At 32.5% G+C, this 17779-nt stretch overlaps 1 protein-coding gene across 1 annotated transcript in view; it reads right to left on the reverse strand.

The window, feature by feature from the left end:
- Positions 1–3806: 3806 nt before the first annotated feature.
- LOC114347470 (protein spaetzle) overlaps positions 3807–17779 on the reverse strand; it is a 49474-nt gene continuing 35501 nt past the window's right edge. The window contains exons 3-6 of the mRNA XM_028298172.2: positions 15355–15561; positions 11703–11862; positions 4385–7600; positions 3807–3967 (exon numbers count right to left, since the gene is read on the reverse strand). Coding sequence (XP_028153973.1) covers positions 7405–7600; positions 11703–11862; positions 15355–15561 — 563 coding nt within the window. The 3' untranslated portion in view covers positions 3807–3967; positions 4385–7404. The remainder of the gene's footprint in view (positions 3968–4384; positions 7601–11702; positions 11863–15354; positions 15562–17779) is intronic.

Genomic DNA, 17779 nt, shown 5'->3' on the forward strand with positions numbered 1-17779 from the left:
TATACAGCCTGCAGATGTTGCTGCATTAAAACCATTAAAGGCAAATTGGAACCGGGCAGTATTAAAGTTTAGACGAGAAAACCCAAACAAAAAGATACTATTGTCACAGAAGATACAATGACTTTAGATATTCAATCGACATCCGATAATCTGCCTTTAGTAAATCAAGACAACTCATTATATAAAGAAATTGACACCTCAATTGACACTCTTTTTTGGCCAAAAACCCCAGAAAGAAAGGGTAAAAAGCAAACAGAACAGTTGCCTTTCGTGCTCACTTCTTCAGATCTTCAAAATGCAGAGAGGCGTAAAATTGAAGAGAAACACGAACAAGAAAAAATAAAATTAGAACGAAAACAAAAGCGAATTGACGCAAAAGCAAACAATAAAGGTAAACAAAACAAAGAAACCAAGACGAAGGCAATAAAAAAAATTTCCACAAGAGCCAATTCCGAGAGCAAAAAATGTCAAAATGTTGTGAAGAATAAAGAAAATGTTACACTAAATACAGGTGATATTGTAGATACAAACACTTTTAAATCAGACACACTTCTTGATCATACAATTAAAAGCACTACTTTGAGAAGTGGAGTTAGAGTACATATACCAGAAGTGATTAACGCCAAAGAAAACCACGAACTGCCACGGAACCAATTTCCTGATTCTGTAGAGGAAAACGCTATTCTGCCCTCAATTGATAACGTATATTTTGATGTCTCCAACAATAAGAATTCATCAAATTTGAGGACTACTTCCCAAAGCAAATGTACAAATTTGGAAACCAGCAAAGAAAAACGTGCTGGTGAGTCGGCTAAAAGAAAGTTGTTTTTCGAAACAGAGGGATATCCAGAACATGAAAAAATACAAATTCTCTAAGATTTTGTTCTGAAGCTATTTCCTTGTGGCATTTTTATGATTAATTATTTATATGGGAAATAAGCCACAATTAAAATGAAAAAATAATTTTATTAACGTTTCGACGCCCAAATCGGGTGCCGTTGTCAAAATACAAAATATTACAGCAATATTTTGTATTTTGACAACGGCACCCGATTTGGGCGTCGAAACGTTAATAAAATTATTTTTTCATTTTAATTGTGGCTTATTTCCCATATAAATAATTAATTCTCTAAGATATATTGGTGAAACAATCAGACAACACCAACATGTCTGTAAATAATAATCTTTTGTATACAGGATTGTGCTATTCTTGTTCCTAAAATATTACTAAATCAAAAGTTGGAATAAAATGTTTATTTTGTGTCAGAGGCTCCCATATTGGTAGTTGTGTTAAAAAACAACAAGAAATTGAATATCTAAATAGTTTTGTGTGCCCTAACTGCACAAATAAAAAAAGAAAATTAGGAATTTTATGAGTGGCCAATAACTGTAATTCTATATGCCAATAACTATGTTTGCATGGCCAATAACTGTGTAATTTTGTATGTTTTTAAATTTGTGTTAATTTTTTATGTACATTATTCTTTTTACTAAAATACAATGAGTTTTTATAAAATTTGATGTTTCATTGTTATTAAAAAACCCTTACAAAATATTTCACATTAAAATATACCAATTTACAATTTTAATTCAATTGGAAATCCCTTAAGTGGCCAATCACTGTACCCGTTACCCTATTTGATTGATTTTAGTTGCTTCCACAAACCATACATACTCATAGACGTTTCACGTAAATTGTCAAGGTCAAGACAGCAAATTAGTTACCATTCCAATCCAGAGATGTCGCTGTCAGTCAATTTTCTTGTCATATTTAACAACTGACAGTTGACAATTAAATTAATTTGTTATTTACTTTTTATTTTACAGTTTGTGGTTTAATTATTTTATTATAGTGGTGTTACGTTTTTAATTAGATTTAATCACAATATTAATCAATTTTATTAACCATCCGTTTTTATGAGTAGAATTTTTAGTTTACATTGATCATCCCGTGTTGTTTCTCCACATTTAAAAAAATAATATAATAGATCCTAAAACAGTTTATTCCAATAGACAAGTGTGTCATCAACATTTCTGGCCTATATATTTTTGGAAGTTTGTAAAAGATTATAAGGTAATATTTATCTAAACAATCATCCTACAAGATTTTTTCAAAAATTTTCATTCAACTCAATATTACACATCAGTGCTTTCACGTGACACATGGCAGTAGTGTTTAGCATTTTGAAAACAAATTGGAATATTTGAAGTTTTCAGTAAAATATTGAATAAAACATTGAATTGTCTTTCTGTTGTTTTAATTTCCTGCGAAATTTCATCAAAAATCCCGCAAAATTTATAAGTTGAAATTCCCACGTAACTAAAATTTGTCAATTTAGTTCCCATTCCAATCAAGAGATGGCGTTAATTCGATCCGAAAGATTAACATGGTCGTGAAACGTCTATAAGTATATATAGTCTGTGGTTGCTTCAGACAGCCACTATGGGATAACGTTCCACAATTCGCACATAATAGACCACTTTGTGCAACTTTATAACACTTTTTACAACACTTAACTTCCGAGTCGTAAACACGACCGTTCTTCTGAGGCGCCATGATAAAGTGAATGGTTGTGAAGTGGTTGGTTGTCATCTATCATGAAATTGCTGATGATAAATTCTTATTGCTAGTAGCACATTTTTATTTGTTATACTCTCCTAGAACAAAAGAACATCTGAATCAGTTCCTCATTAGAAAAATTCATATTAGTAATGGTAGCAAAGCAAATAGTTTAAGAATTTACATAGTGTCAAAATCATAGCCAAGTAGATAGAATATTGTATGTTTTTATTAATATTTAACCGACCAACAATCTTAGCTACGTGTAGGTATTTTGATATATCAACCAGTATTAATAAAAGAAGGGTCAATCGAGAATAATATGTGTTTATTTTCGAAAAATTATTTACGATTGAATATTTTCACGGCAAACCTAATAAAATTTCATGTAATTTTTGTTGCAATTAATGTTTGGCTTAAAGAATTACGAATAACTAAAGCATTTACAAACTAAAGCAGTTAGGCATAGAGAATGCTTAAGAAATAAAAAAGTACTATAAAATATCATTTCATTACAATACATAAATACAGGGTGTTCCATTTAAGAAAACACAGAAAATACTCATTCCGAGTTTCGACCAACCCTGTATACTAAAATAAACATTTCGATATATTATTAATTTTTAATAATAATAGACTATATTAAAAATCATTTGAACATAAATGGAGTTTTTGATATCAAATCAGTACAATTCTACAGGGTGTGAAGTTTGCTACAAAATTTATAAAAACCGTAATTATCTTTTAAACTACCCTGTATAATATTACAAAACCTCATATTTTAAGAAAGAAGACATCAAGCACAATCCAAAGATGTAAAAATATACAGGGTATCCCATTTAAAAAAAAAACGAAGTTACAATCAACTTCCTGTATAACCGGAAGTAGAAAAGAGACCAAAATATTTTCATTAAATAGCTCATACCTCAAAATCTCTATATTCAAATTTTCATGATTCTCTTACCTTTAGTTCTCGAGATATTTCTAATAGGCCCTTTATCTGCTTCACCCTGTATAGTTCTTACTATTTTTCTCAATAACAATTCAACCAACATAAAATAGTACTTACTCCGCACTCGCTTACATTCACATTACACCAAGATTTCCATTGTAACGACTGGTCTGTCAGCCAGGGTAATTGGTCATTTCCTACCATTAGGCTAGTTATATACTGCCATGTAGGTACTGCTATCAGGCAGTACTTTGAAATATAAATAATAGGCAATTCAGGTTAAAAAGAATAACATTTTCCCAAGATCTAATATATTACATTTAATAGGTAAGTACTTATATTACAATATAATACAATACAATATTTACAAGGAACATTACAATAATTTGTGTAGAAAAGTAATATTTTTGTAAACTTTATTATAAATTTAGGACAACTATGACTTCCGATTTCATCTAAAAATAAAAAAAAATATATGAAATTTATTAATGTAGGTGCGGATACACAATTTCTAATAATAAATGGGAAAAAATATTTAGAATTTAGAACTAATAATTTGTATAGCCTACTAAACACCATCTTGAGATCTATGCTCTTCAATTTAATCATCTATGAAATCATCAAAAGCAGCAATAAAGGAAAAGAATACAGAATGGGAAACAAATAAGTAAGAGTACTCTGTTACGCAGACGACGCAATATTGATAGCCAAAGTAGTGGCGGCTTGTCCTATGAGGCAGGAGCCTCATAGGACAAGCGGAAAAGACGGAGTGAAAACCTTCCATAGAGTTATCAATCCGCCAATGAATAAGCGAATTGCTTATAAAGAGGAAGATGAAGAAGAAGAAGCAGAAGATATAATGCGAAACTTACCTGATTCATAACCGATGAATATGCATCTTCTTACTTCAACATTCTTATTAAGTAGCCCTTTGTTTCTACAAACATCCCTCATTCTGCATCTAGTTTCATTTGTAATATGTAATAAAGTATAAAAATATTTCTTTTGCTCTCTTCCTTACTCTTCATAAAAGGCAACTTATAAATAACTCAATATTATATGATATGAAACGGAAAAAAAACTGAAATTTTGTAGGAAAAAGAGAATATAAATTCGTCATTTGGGGTCTCGTTTATTAGAATCTGAAGGTATTCACACATAACGTTATGTTAATCTGTGGTATTTATAGAAGTTTCCTCTTGTGGTGGTATCTTTATTGATCTCAGGTGCATAGATTGCTACCACATTCAGAAGTTTGACATCCAGGTTGACTTCTACACCAAGTATTCTTTCAGTAAGTATATTTATATTTTACTTTCAGTAAGTATATTTAAATTCTTGTACTTGGGGTACAAATTTTCTGTGTACCTACTAACTGTGTCTTCTTCTTTGGCTATGGTTTCTTTCTTTCGTAGGGTCCAGATAGCTCAGGTGGTAGGATGTTTCACTCGCATGCTGGTAGGTCGGGGTTCGAAACCCAGCGCCGGCACATCTAGACATTTTTTAAACTGTCTACAGGCCCCAGGTCGACTCAGCCTGAATATAAATGAGTACCATGGGTAAAACCAGGGGTAATAATTGGCGGTTGAAGCGTAGCACTGCCCCTGTGACCTTCCTTGTATACAGTAGGCCCTATAGACATAGCAGACTACCCTGCTATAATCCCAAAGCCGCGTTAGCGGTATAAAACGGGAGACTGTTATTATATTATTACTATTCTTTCGCAACCACTATAAATCACGAGAAAGTCATCCAGGCATAATTTGAGTATTTTCTTCTTTCTTCGTCTCTTGTAGTGCACATATGCCTATATTTTTTCTACAAGCTCTTTTGTAATTTTCTGCTCTCTTGTGTTTAGAGACTTCACGTTCCAAATACCAATGCGAAGTATATTTCTAACTTTCCATAAATTGGTTGTCCTATTTCTCATGTTAGTCGTCGTAATGAATTTTAACATCTACCAGTAGGGTGCCAACCTGGTTGTAGAACCCCTCCTCCTTTATCCGGGCTTAGGACCGGCACCGGCAACAGTTCTGCGGGCGGAGATTTTCTTGGCTTATGTGACTATAGCCCACGCCTCAACACAAATAGTTGTATATGCAGATGATTTAGTTCTTATGGGAAGAGACAAGGAAAGATTAAAAGAAGCAGTAACAATTACTTAACAGTAAGTAGAAATTAACGAAGGAAAAACAAAATATCTACTCTGCTCTAGAAGAGAAGATAACAGGACGAACGAAATCAAAATAGAAAACTACACTTTTTAAAGAGTCCAACAATTTAAATATTTGGGAGTAATAGTGAATGGCCAAAACAAGAGAAGTGAAGAAGTAACGGAACGAATACTAGCAGGCAACAAAACATACTGGAGATATCACAGGCTTATGAAGGACAAGAATTTATCCAGAAATACAAAACTGAAAATATAGAGTTGCAATCAGACCAGTAATTACGTACGCAGCTGAGACAATGTGCCTCACGGAAAAAGATGAAGAAAAATTGAGAATATACGAAAGGAAAATCCTCAGACGGATTATGGGACCTAAAATAATAGACAACGGAGAAATGAGAATAAGAATGAACCATGAACTAAGAAAAATAATGAAGGGAGAAGATATAGTTAGATTTATTAAAGCACAGAGGCTGAGATGGCTGGGACACATAGAGAAGAGGAAAAACGACCTACTGATTAAGAAGATCACCAGATGGAAACCAAAAACTGAAAGACCAAGGGGAAAACCCAGAGAGAGATGGGAGATCCAAAATTCTAAAAGTGAGAAACTGGAATGAACTCGAAATGAGTGGAAGAAAATTGTAGCGAAAGCCAAGTCATACAATAAACTTTGACAACATACAAGTGGAATGCGGAGTGATTCACCGCAATAAGCGAATCAGAGTAAGAGCGGCAAACATTCCACCCGGAATGAAAAGCCCTGATGATGATGATGATGTGACGTGAAAAACAAAAACGATCGGTAGATACAGTAGCTGATGATATGGGCCTGGGAAAAACCCTTACAATGAAACAATGACAAGTTATTCGTTAGATACTGGCAAAAACTGAAAAAGAGGAAGGCATGAAGAGCAGAAGAATCATTAACTATATAAATTATTTAAATGTAATAGTACTATTACTAGTATTTGTAGTACTGTATTGGTAGAGGTAGGTACTTATAGAAGAGCGGTGATTGTGGTATTGCATATTACTGCGATCCTATTCTCATTCTCAAAATAACCGAGTAGTAGTAGGTACATAGTACTTTTCGGGAATCAGAAGTACATACACCTCTTCTAGGGCATTGAGTGTTCAACATTCACTTATCTCCACTCCCAGAGCCATAAAATTGTATCTAATATCGCAATATAAACTTCGGTACTGTTTTAGCCAAGCAAATTCAGTATCCTAAATATCGAGGTACAGTATAATATGTCGCTAAAACAAATGTTCAAGTAAGTAACGAGTCCAGCCAAAAAGTCAAAACAGAGGAAGGCATGAAGAGCAGAAGAATCTTTAACTATATAAATTGTATAAATATAGTACTATTATGAGGTACTAGAGTTTGTAGTACTGTATTGGTAGAGGTAGGTTCCTATAGAAGAGCGTTGTCTGTTATCATTCGCAAAACAACAGAGTAATATGTACATAGGTAGTACTTTTCAGAAAGCAGAAGTACATAATATCTCTTCTAGAACATTGAGTGTTCAACATTCAACTTATCTCCACTTCCAGAGCCATCAAATAGTATCTAATATCACAATATAATCTTCAGTACTGTTTTAGCCGATTAAATTCACGTGTTGTATATTATAATGTATGAAATAAAACCTAGTGCTTTGAAGAATGGCTGTATCCTAAATATCAGGGTGCGGTAATATGACATAAAAGAAATGTTCAAGTGTCGAGTCCGGCCAAAAAGTCAAAATTTTTTCTGTAAGAGCAGCAGCAAGCAGATGGGAGTCTGAATGTATCTTGGACCGGTTTTCCTGCGTCGTTTAGGGAAAGAAGACGTCTGTAGATGTATTTCTGTTTGCAAGTTGTTACGAAATCGTCCATGATGTCTCCTAAGATATCGCATTGTCTGTCTCTCCTAAAACAAAATCATAATCAGTACACAGTCAACACCTTTTATATATCAACGGAATCCACGGAATACTTATACGGAAAAAGAATATCAGAGAAGATTGCTCAGAATGGAATATAAGAAAAATTTAACATCAATGAAAGCTGGGAAAAAATCAAAAGTAACATAATTAACGCAGCAACGGAATCACTTGGAGAGAAGAAAGTAACGAATACTAACATATCAAAAAAGAAAACCCCCCTAGTTTGGAGTGGAAATGAAGATAAAATGTGAAGAAAAAAAGAAAGTATTTTTACATTACAGAACAAAACAAACACAACAGGCATACAACCACTATAAACGAATTAGAAAGGAAACGAACACTTTATTCAGACAAGCAAAAAGGAAACACTGTTTACTAAAAAGGTGACGATAACGAACCATTAACACCTGAAGTGACAACAAACGAAGAAATAAACATTGAAGAAGCAGATGTAACGGAAGCATTAAGGAAATTAAAAATAGAGAATCACCAGGAGAGGACAGAATATCGAATGAACTCCTAAAGTACGGATGACAAGATCTGACCAAACAATTATTAAAACTAATCCAAAAAATATAAGAACAAAACAGAATACCAGAAGAATGGAGATTAAGCATCTTAATACCCTACATCATAATTGAGAAAAATCGGACTCAGAGAATTACAGAGGAATTAATTTATTAAACACAACATTAAAATTAATGACCAAAGTGATAACAAACAAACTGAATAAAATTATAACATTAGCAGAAGAGCAACAAGGTTTTAGGTTGGGAAGATCATGCACCCACGCTTTATTTATAATGAGACAGGTTCAAGAGAAATCGCTAGGATATAACAAACCGGTATACTTATGTTTCGTGGACCTTAAGAAGGTATTTGACAGGGTCAAATGAAAGGACGTTAAATATTTATTGTACGCAAGGGAAAGAGAGGTACCTTTAGGAATAATCAAAACGATCGGAAATATCTACCAGAACAACACAATAAAAGTAAAAGTAGATGAAGAACTAACTGACCCAATTGAAGCTGGCAATGGAATAAGACAGAGAGACTCATTGAGTCCTCTATTGTTCAACCTAATCATGGATGAAATAATAAAAAAGTAAAAACAAAAAAAGGATACCAAATGGAGAAAAACAACTTAAAATAATCTGCTATGCAGACGACGCAATACTAATCTCTCAAAGTGAAGATTATTTACAACGTATGCTACACCAATTTAATATAACCGCTAGAAAATTTAACAGGTTAATTTCCCCAAAAAAGACTAAATGTTATAACAGCAAATCTAATAAGGTGTAAGTTAGATCTGGAGGGTCAGATAATAGAACAAGTCATGGAGTTAAATGTCTATGCATCACACTATCTAACTACGGAAAGCTCAAAACAGAAATAGAAAACAATATTAATAACTGAGTGAAAACCAGAAGAGTAGAATAGAACGACCACATAAGCTGATTGACAACAAATAGAGTATGTAGTAATAGACTAAGAGCCGCTATAGGTGAAATTTCTTAATCACTTTAGGCACGATGGGACCCTATAACTTAAATAGTAGAACCTAAAAGAAAACGTTTGAACACTGTGCCGTCACTTTTCAGTGGCACATGCGTCGACAGTGGCGCATCAAACTTTCCACTTATGGACGGGATAAATAAATTAAAAGTTAACAGAACTTACTAACAGAATTAATTTTTTTTTATTTTTTGAGTTCTATGTGATTAACACATAGGATTCATCGTGATTTTAACCCACCACCCCCCTTCCCCCTGCCTCCACCATCAAAAACTTCATTTTTCGTTTTTATTTTTTTTTGGTGGGATGCAATCAATTTTAAAATTTCAAAAAATTCACACGCAAAGTTGAGGCTTTTATAAAACATGCCTATTTTTTATAGACCCATAGGTAGAGTGTACATAACCTCAAAAATTTTAAAAAATTTTTTTTCAAAAAAGCGTATAATTTTTTTTGAGGAATAGCTGCAGGTTAAATTTTTGCTTAATCTTGTGTGTTTTATCGAACACTATATTTTTAATTTTTTTCAGATTTTTCCGTAAGTCTCCCCACCTTCAAAAATCCGAAAAACTGTTTTTTGGGGGGTTTTGGGGGATTTTCCCTATTTTATAGACTTCATAATATATCAAATCAATTTTGTTTTTATAGGTTATATGTAACTTGAAGTAACTGAGTTCTTTAGAATATTTAAAAATCAGAAAAACACGTTCAAACCCCCCAAAACCCCCTTAAAAAACAGTTTTTTGGATTTTTGAAGATGACCAACGTTACAGAAAAATCTGAAAAAAATCAGAAATATAGTGTTTGATAAAATACACAAGACTAAGAAAAAACTAGATCTGCAGCTATCCCCAAAAAAAAGTTATATACTTTTTTTCAAAAAAAAAAATTTAAAATTTTTTTGAGGTTATGTACACTCAACTTACAGGTCTATAAAAAATAGACGTGTTTTATAAAAGCCTTAACTATGCGTGTAAATTTTTTGAAATTTTAAAATTGATTGCATCCCACCAAAAAAAAATAAAATCGAAAAATAAAGTTTTTGATGGTGGGGGGCAGGGAAAAGGGGGTGGTGGGTTAAAATTACGATGAATCTTATGTCTTAATCACATAAAACTTAAAAAATTAAAAAAATTAAATTCTGGTAATTAGGGAGGGTATTTTTTAATTTATGTATCCCGTCCATAAGTGGAAAGTTTGATGCGCCACTGTAGATGCATGTGCCACTGAAAAGTGACGGCACAGTGCTCAAACGTTTTCTTTTAGGTTCTACTATTTAAGTTATAGGGTCCCGTCGTGCCTAAAATGATTAAGAATTTTCACCTATAGCGGCTCTTAGTCTATAAGGACGGCCGAGAGACGGTCCCCAATAGGAACTTACTGGAGGCACATTAAAAAACAGACACAGTCATGTCTACACAAAAAGAAGAAGAAAAAGAAGATCTAATATATTATTTATAATATTATAAGCACCTCACTTAACACCTCAAAGTATACGAATACTGGTGCTAGTATTTTAAAAGTGGAAGTAGAGAAGAAAATCAAACAAAGCAAAAATGGAAAATCTCCAGGCCCTGACCAAATCTACATTTATCACACTCATTTGGAATCTACATTTATCCCACTCCCAAAAAAACATAATACCTCGTCATGTAAAGACTTTGGACTAATTAGTCTCCTGAGTCGCTTTCTCAAACTACTTCAAAGATAATTTTTAACAAAATTAAGCAGACATTTGACTAAATAATGGGAGACAAACAATTCGGTCTCTAGAGAAGGATTGGGAACAAGGGAAGTTTGTTCTTTCATGCTAACATTACTTCAAAAATCATGGAAAGTGCAGAAATAAATTTAAGTCTGCTTTATAGGTTTTGAAAAGGTTTTTCTTATAATCCCACATGATAGGCTTATACAGTCGGAAAAATGAAAGAATACCCATGAACGATCACATCAATCACATATTATTCAGATTATTAATAATCTATCTCTCTCGTTTGTTATTTAGGAAAAAAATCAGCAAATACAAAATATGTGATTGATATGATCGTTCATGGGTATTCTTTCATTTTCCAACTGTAAGTATCCAAAAATGATTGGAATAGATGAAAAAGATCTGAGACTATTACAACATCTACATTTGAATCAAGGAGCTTCTATTCTGGTAGACGGCAAAGAACCAGACAAAAGTTTCATTCAAAGACGAGTCAGACAGGATTGTATGCTATCCCCACTTTGCTTAACGTGTACTCGGAAATAATATTCAACGAAGCCTTAGACGGGCAATGTGGAGTTCGAATTGGGGCGAAACTATTAACTACATCAGATATGCAGATGACACAGCGATCATGGTTGAAAGTAATGAAAATATCCAATTTCTTATATATCAAGTCACTAGACAATGCTCCAATAACGGACTTGGCAGAAATATATCAAAGACAAAGTTACTTGTGGTTAGTAAACAATGCGTTGGCCCTAACCAAATAATTGTCAACAATGCGCCTATTACGAAAGTTTTATATATCATTTTAAATACCTAGAATAATTATTTCTTTGAATAAAGCAACTCACCCCATACATGTCTCTATTACTACACCTTGGATGTATCCTTCTTTTTCTCCCTGGTTAATAATAATCCTCCAATCATTGTTAACATTTTTAGCCACTTTCGGAAATATTGTCATCACTTTCGATTGACAAACGAACAGATCATTTGAACCGTCTCTTGCTTCTAAAAAACAGACAAATAATTTTGTTACTTAATCTTAATATCGTCAAAATATTACACCCGTGTTGAGCTGCCCCCCCCCCCCCCACTTGCAAAAATTAAAAAACAAATAGCCCTGATTTATGAGCTATTTATGAGCTCTCATATTCCGCAAACTAAAAATTTTGAGCTCGTTCCACTGAGCAGGAATTTAATACCCTAGTGGGGGGGGCTAAGTCAGCCCCCCCCCCACTACTTAAAAATAGGAATATTGAATCGGTTTTTGCGGCAGAATTACGAGCTATTTATGAGCTCTTGAAATTATATAGTTTCGATTTTTGAGCTCATCCCATTCACCCCCAAACAACCCTTTAATTGATTTAACTTAAGAGAAAGATGCTGAGAAAACTTAAAATATATCGTATTGCGGATATAATTCCTATAGCTTATATACTCTAAGAATAAAATATTAAATCAAGGGCATTTCGATTATTGAGCTACAACCCCTTTGCAAGAAAACCACCCTATCTTCCCGGCTTAAGAGAAAGTTGTACTTAAAATGCGTTAAACTAATTATTTGGCGACTACATATCATTTAATAATTTATAAGCTTCCAAATTACGCGCATTTAGATCAGTAAATTGCAATTTATTTTGTATAGTGTAGTCACTGAAGGTAAAAATCAACGATTACCTCCAAGTTCGGTGAACCTTCATCGATTTTCACGAAAATTGGTCAGTGGTTAGAGGATACGTCAAGAAACAAAGGTGACATGGTACCACCTTGCGCCTTTACCCTGAGGGTGGATACCGCCCCTTCTCGGGGGTGAAAATTATTTTATAAAAAATAACTGCACAAATCAATAAAAGAACAAATTAAAAGCAAAATTTATTATATAAAGTTAATAAAATAAGTCAATACTTTTTAAGTTATTAAAGATCAAAGATTTTAATTATTTGTGAAAAAAATGCATGTTTTGAAGAGGTTTTTTGTAAATCACTGAAAAACTGTAAGTTTTTACAAAAAAGTTAATAGTAGTTTAATTCGTATAGCTTATATTCTAAGAATAAACTCTTAAATCACGCACCTTTCGATTATATAGCTACAACCTCTTCGCAAGAAAACGACCCCATTTTCCCGGCTTAAGAGAGAGTTGTTCTTAAAATAATTTAAATTGATTATTTGGCGACTACATATCGTTTAATAATTTATTAGCTTGCAAAATATACGCATCTCAATTATTGAATTGCCATTTTCTTTCTATAGTGCAGTCACTGAAGGTAAAAATCAACTATTACTTTCGATTTCGGTAAATCTCCATTTATTTTCACGAATTGGCAATAACAACTTGGGGTTTTAGCCTGGGGTATATGTCACCCCTTCTCGGAAGTGAAAATTACTTTATCAAAAATAACCCCACAAATCGAGAGAGGGACAAATTGTATGCAAAATTTGTTATATAATGTTATTAAAATAAATCAATACTTTTTGAGTTATTAAAGATCAAATATTTTAATTTTTGGAAAGAAAATGCATGCTTTAGAGCGATTTTTCATAAATGGCTTAAAAACTGTAAGTTTTTACAAAAAAGTTTTCATCACTAAAATTGAAGCTAATAAAAAATATAATAAACTGCTTACTTGAAAAACCTTTAATGTTAATTTAAAGTAAGTTATTGGTAATTAAATGTATATTTTTTTCCGCGACTGTCCAAATCTAAGGGTTCAAGCTTAAATAACGGGAAAAAGATGCATTTTATAACACTTAGGTACTAAATACTTGTCAAAGTACTTAGAAATACCCATCAAAAATAAGATCCAGAAAAAGTTGATAGTATCAAAATCCGCTCACCAATTTTCGTGAAAATGAATGGAGATTTACCGAAATCGAAGGTCATAGTTGATTTTTACCTTCAGTCACTGCACTATAGCAAGAAAATGGCAATTCAATAATTGAGATGCGTATATTTTGCGAGCTCATAAATTATTAAACAATATATAGTCGACAAATAATTAATTTAAATTATTTTAAGTACAACCCTCTCTTAAGCCGGGAATATGGGATGGTTTTCTTGCGAAGGGGTTGGAGTTCAATAATCAAAAGGCGCGTGATTTTAGAGTTTATTCTTAGAATATAAGCTATACGAATTAAACTACTATTCACTTTTTTGTAAAAACTTACAGTTTTTCAGTGATTTACAAAAAACCTCTTCAAAATATGCATTTTTTCACAAATAATTAAAATCTTTGATCTTTAATAACTTAAAAAGTATTGACTTATTTTATTAACTTTATATAATAAATTTAGCTTTTAATTTGTTCTTTTATTGATTTGTGCAGTTATTTTTTATAAAATAATTTTCACCCCCGAGAAGGGGCGGTATCCACCCTCAGGGTAAAGGCGCAAGGTGGTACCATGTCACCTTTGTTTCTTGACGTATCCTCTAACCACTGACCAATTTTCGTGAAAATCAATGAAGGTTCACCGAACTTGAAGGTAATCGTTGATTTTTACCTTCAGTGACTGCACTATACAAAATAAATTGCAATTTACTGATCTAAATGCGCGTAATTTGGAAGCTTATAAATTATTAAATGATATGTAGTCGCCAAATAATTAGTTTAACGCATTTTAAGTATAACTTTCTCTTAAGCCGGGAAGATAGGGTGGTTTTCTTGCGAAGGGGTTGTAGCTCAATAATCGAAATGCCCTTGATTTAATAGTTTATTCTTAGAGTATATAAGCTATAGGAATTATATCCGCAATACGATATATTTTAAGTTTTCTCAGCATCTTTCTCTTAAGTTAAATCAATTAAAGGTTTGTTTGGGGGTGAAGGGGATGAGCTCAAAAATCGAAACTATATAATTTCAAGAGCTCATAAATAGCTCGTAATTCTGCCGCAAAAACCGATTCAATATTCCTATTTTTAAGTAGTGGGGGGGGGGGGGCTGACTCGCCCCCCCCCCCCCCCCCACTAGGGTATTAAATTCCTGCTCAGTGGAACGAGCTCAAAATTTTTAGTTTGCGGAATATGAGAGCTCATAAATAGCTCATAAATCAGGGCTATTTGTTTTTTAATTTTTGCAAGTGGGGGGGGGGCCAGCTCAACACCGGTAAATATTACAGAGGGTACATGTCAAGATATTTTAGAAAACTTTAATCTTAAGCTTATTACAAAGTCATTTGAATGGCGTGCTTAAGTTTTCGTCCCAGGTAGAAATTAATAAATTTGAATCTATTGTATTACTTTTAATTTTATTATACATGCTATTCTCAATGTTCACCTCCCGAAATTTAACAATACTACTCAAAAACAAATGACTTTGTAATAGGATTGAGATACGGTTTTCTAAAATATCTTGATAGCTACTATAGCATGAAACTGTATGATAGACTATTCTGATAGTATTAAAGAAAAACCAAGAGCAAGTTATAACGTAAGTAAAATTACTGACAATGTGATACAAAGTATTACTGTTGAAAGATTTTACAAAAAAACGAAGTTTTACTTACCAAATTGTGGCACTATGTCGGTTCCAAAAAGGTCTTTATTTACACTATGTTCCTTGAGAATATTTTTTAATAGTAAATGCGGATAGTCCTCAAAATGCTCGCAAAATGTTGAACCCTTGGCACATTTAGGAGCCCCTTTTAACCGTGGAAGTACTTCTGGGTTGAAATCGTCATCAGGGAAGATTATGGCTCCAGATCTTTGGTACCCTAGAAATAAATTAAATAAGTTACTTGATTAGTCTGAATATGACTTTTGATTCTTGATTACTTGAGTTATCTTTTGTTGATTTTTTGTGACGATATTTTGATGTTGAATTCTTTAGCCTTACTATTGCTGGTAGAGGAAAGTCGTCAATTATGGAATACCATTTTGTTTTGGGGATATAAAATAATACCTTTATAGAAATGAAAACAATTTAATGTTATGACACTTCAGTCATACATTTTTATATAGTAATTAAAAGCCTTCTATTAAATATCTTAATTAACAAAAAAAATTCGAACAAAAAAACAAAATCCCAAATGAGTAACCAAATATGGAATAGGTACCCATATATGGAATATAGGCATAAACCAACATATCAATAACAAAACTAGACATAAACATCTGAGATCAAATAAATTTAATCAAGTATATTCAAATGGGAAATAAGCCACAATTTTACCTAAAAATGATTTTATTAACGTTTCGACGCCCAAGTCGGGTGTCGTTGTCAAAATACAAAATAATACTAAATAAATAAAAATGTTGTTGCTTAGTAAAAAATTCTTCTAATAATTTATTTAATCTGACTCGTTTATATCGGAAATTCAGACACGTATTATACATTTTAAAGTAGACGACTTTAAAATGATATTGCCAATATTGATGAGTTGCGTTCCTGGGACGACTTTACTAAAAGATAGTTCATTCGATTACATGAAATCAATCCCAACTCAAGAATATCCGCCACAAAAAATCATAGCATGTGATCTGTCTTTAAAAAGACAACCAAATGCAACGGTGGTACTGAAATTCTCGCGTTAGAGATTCCATAGTAAATCACGAGGGAAAACCAGGAAAAACCTCGTGATACTATCCCGACATCGTAAGTATTTGGGTTTACATTTAGTTTACTCTCAAAACTAATACAAAATTCTGACTTGATATTTTAAATTTTAAATATGTATTAACTCGATATGTTACTGAATTACTAATTGCGGTATTTTATTTTCTTTCTATTGACTTCCTCCTTTAATATGGGTAACCACATCCTACTGCATTCTACCGAGGAATTTGCGACACAATTGGTTTCATTTAGCATAATTAGAGCCGCTTCTTTGATTTTTCTCTTTTTACTATCTGCTTCTTTTAGGACTATACTTGAATCTCTCCACTGAACTCTATGTTCATTATCCCATGCGTGTTGACATATTTGAGATCTATCAAATTCTCTATTTTTTATATAAGACTGATGTTCATTTACTCTAACGTCTAATGGTCTTGACGTTTCACCTATATAAAATTGTTCGCATTCACAAGGTATTTTATAAATACAATTCTTTGTTCTTTCTTGTTCACTGTTAGGTTTAGTTTTAGATAGAATAGATCTCAATGTGTTTGTTGTTTTGAATGATGTTGATATGTTGAATTTATTTCCTATTGTTTTAAGTTTCTCGGATAGTCCTTTTACATATGGTATTGATATTTTCCTCGTATTATTTCTTGTGAATGTTGTAGGATCCCGTTCTAAGTTGTTCTGTTCCATTCGATCCAATCTTGACAATTCCTTATTTATAAACGATATGGGATAATCATTTTTTAATAAAACAGATGTTAACAATTGTTTTTCTTCTAAAAATGAATTTTCGTTAGAACAATGAATGAACTATCTTTTAGTAAAGTCGTCCCAGGAACGCAACTCATCAATATTGGCAATATCATTTTAAAGTCGTCTACTTTAAAATGTATAATACGTGTCTGAATTGCCGATATAAATGAGTCAGATTAAATAAATTATTAGAAGAATTTTTTAGTAAGCAACAACATTTTTATTTATTTAGTATTATTTTGTATTTTGACAACGACACCCGAATTGGGCGTCGAAACGTTAATAAAATCATTTTTAGGTAAAATTGTGGCTTATTTCCCATTTGAATATACTTGATTATAAAAATGCCACAAGAAAATAGCTTCAGAACAACATCAAATAAATTTAAATAAGAAAATTGTGAAAAATGAAAGAAGTAGCTTAATTGACTTGCAGACATCACAGATCAATGTATGAAACTCTGGACCGGCACAATCATAATGAGCCCGCTTACACTTAATCCACTGTTCCATAATTAGGCACCAACGACTGTCCATATTTGGATTTGTACATTAGTTCAAACTAGTATCAACATTTTTTTAAGTCGTAATGTTTTAATTCATCATCATCATCAT

The sequence above is a fragment of the Diabrotica virgifera genome, chromosome 4 (assembly GCF_917563875.1).
Source record: "Diabrotica virgifera virgifera chromosome 4, PGI_DIABVI_V3a".
In the NCBI taxonomy this organism is placed as follows: domain Eukaryota; kingdom Metazoa; phylum Arthropoda; class Insecta; order Coleoptera; family Chrysomelidae; genus Diabrotica; species Diabrotica virgifera.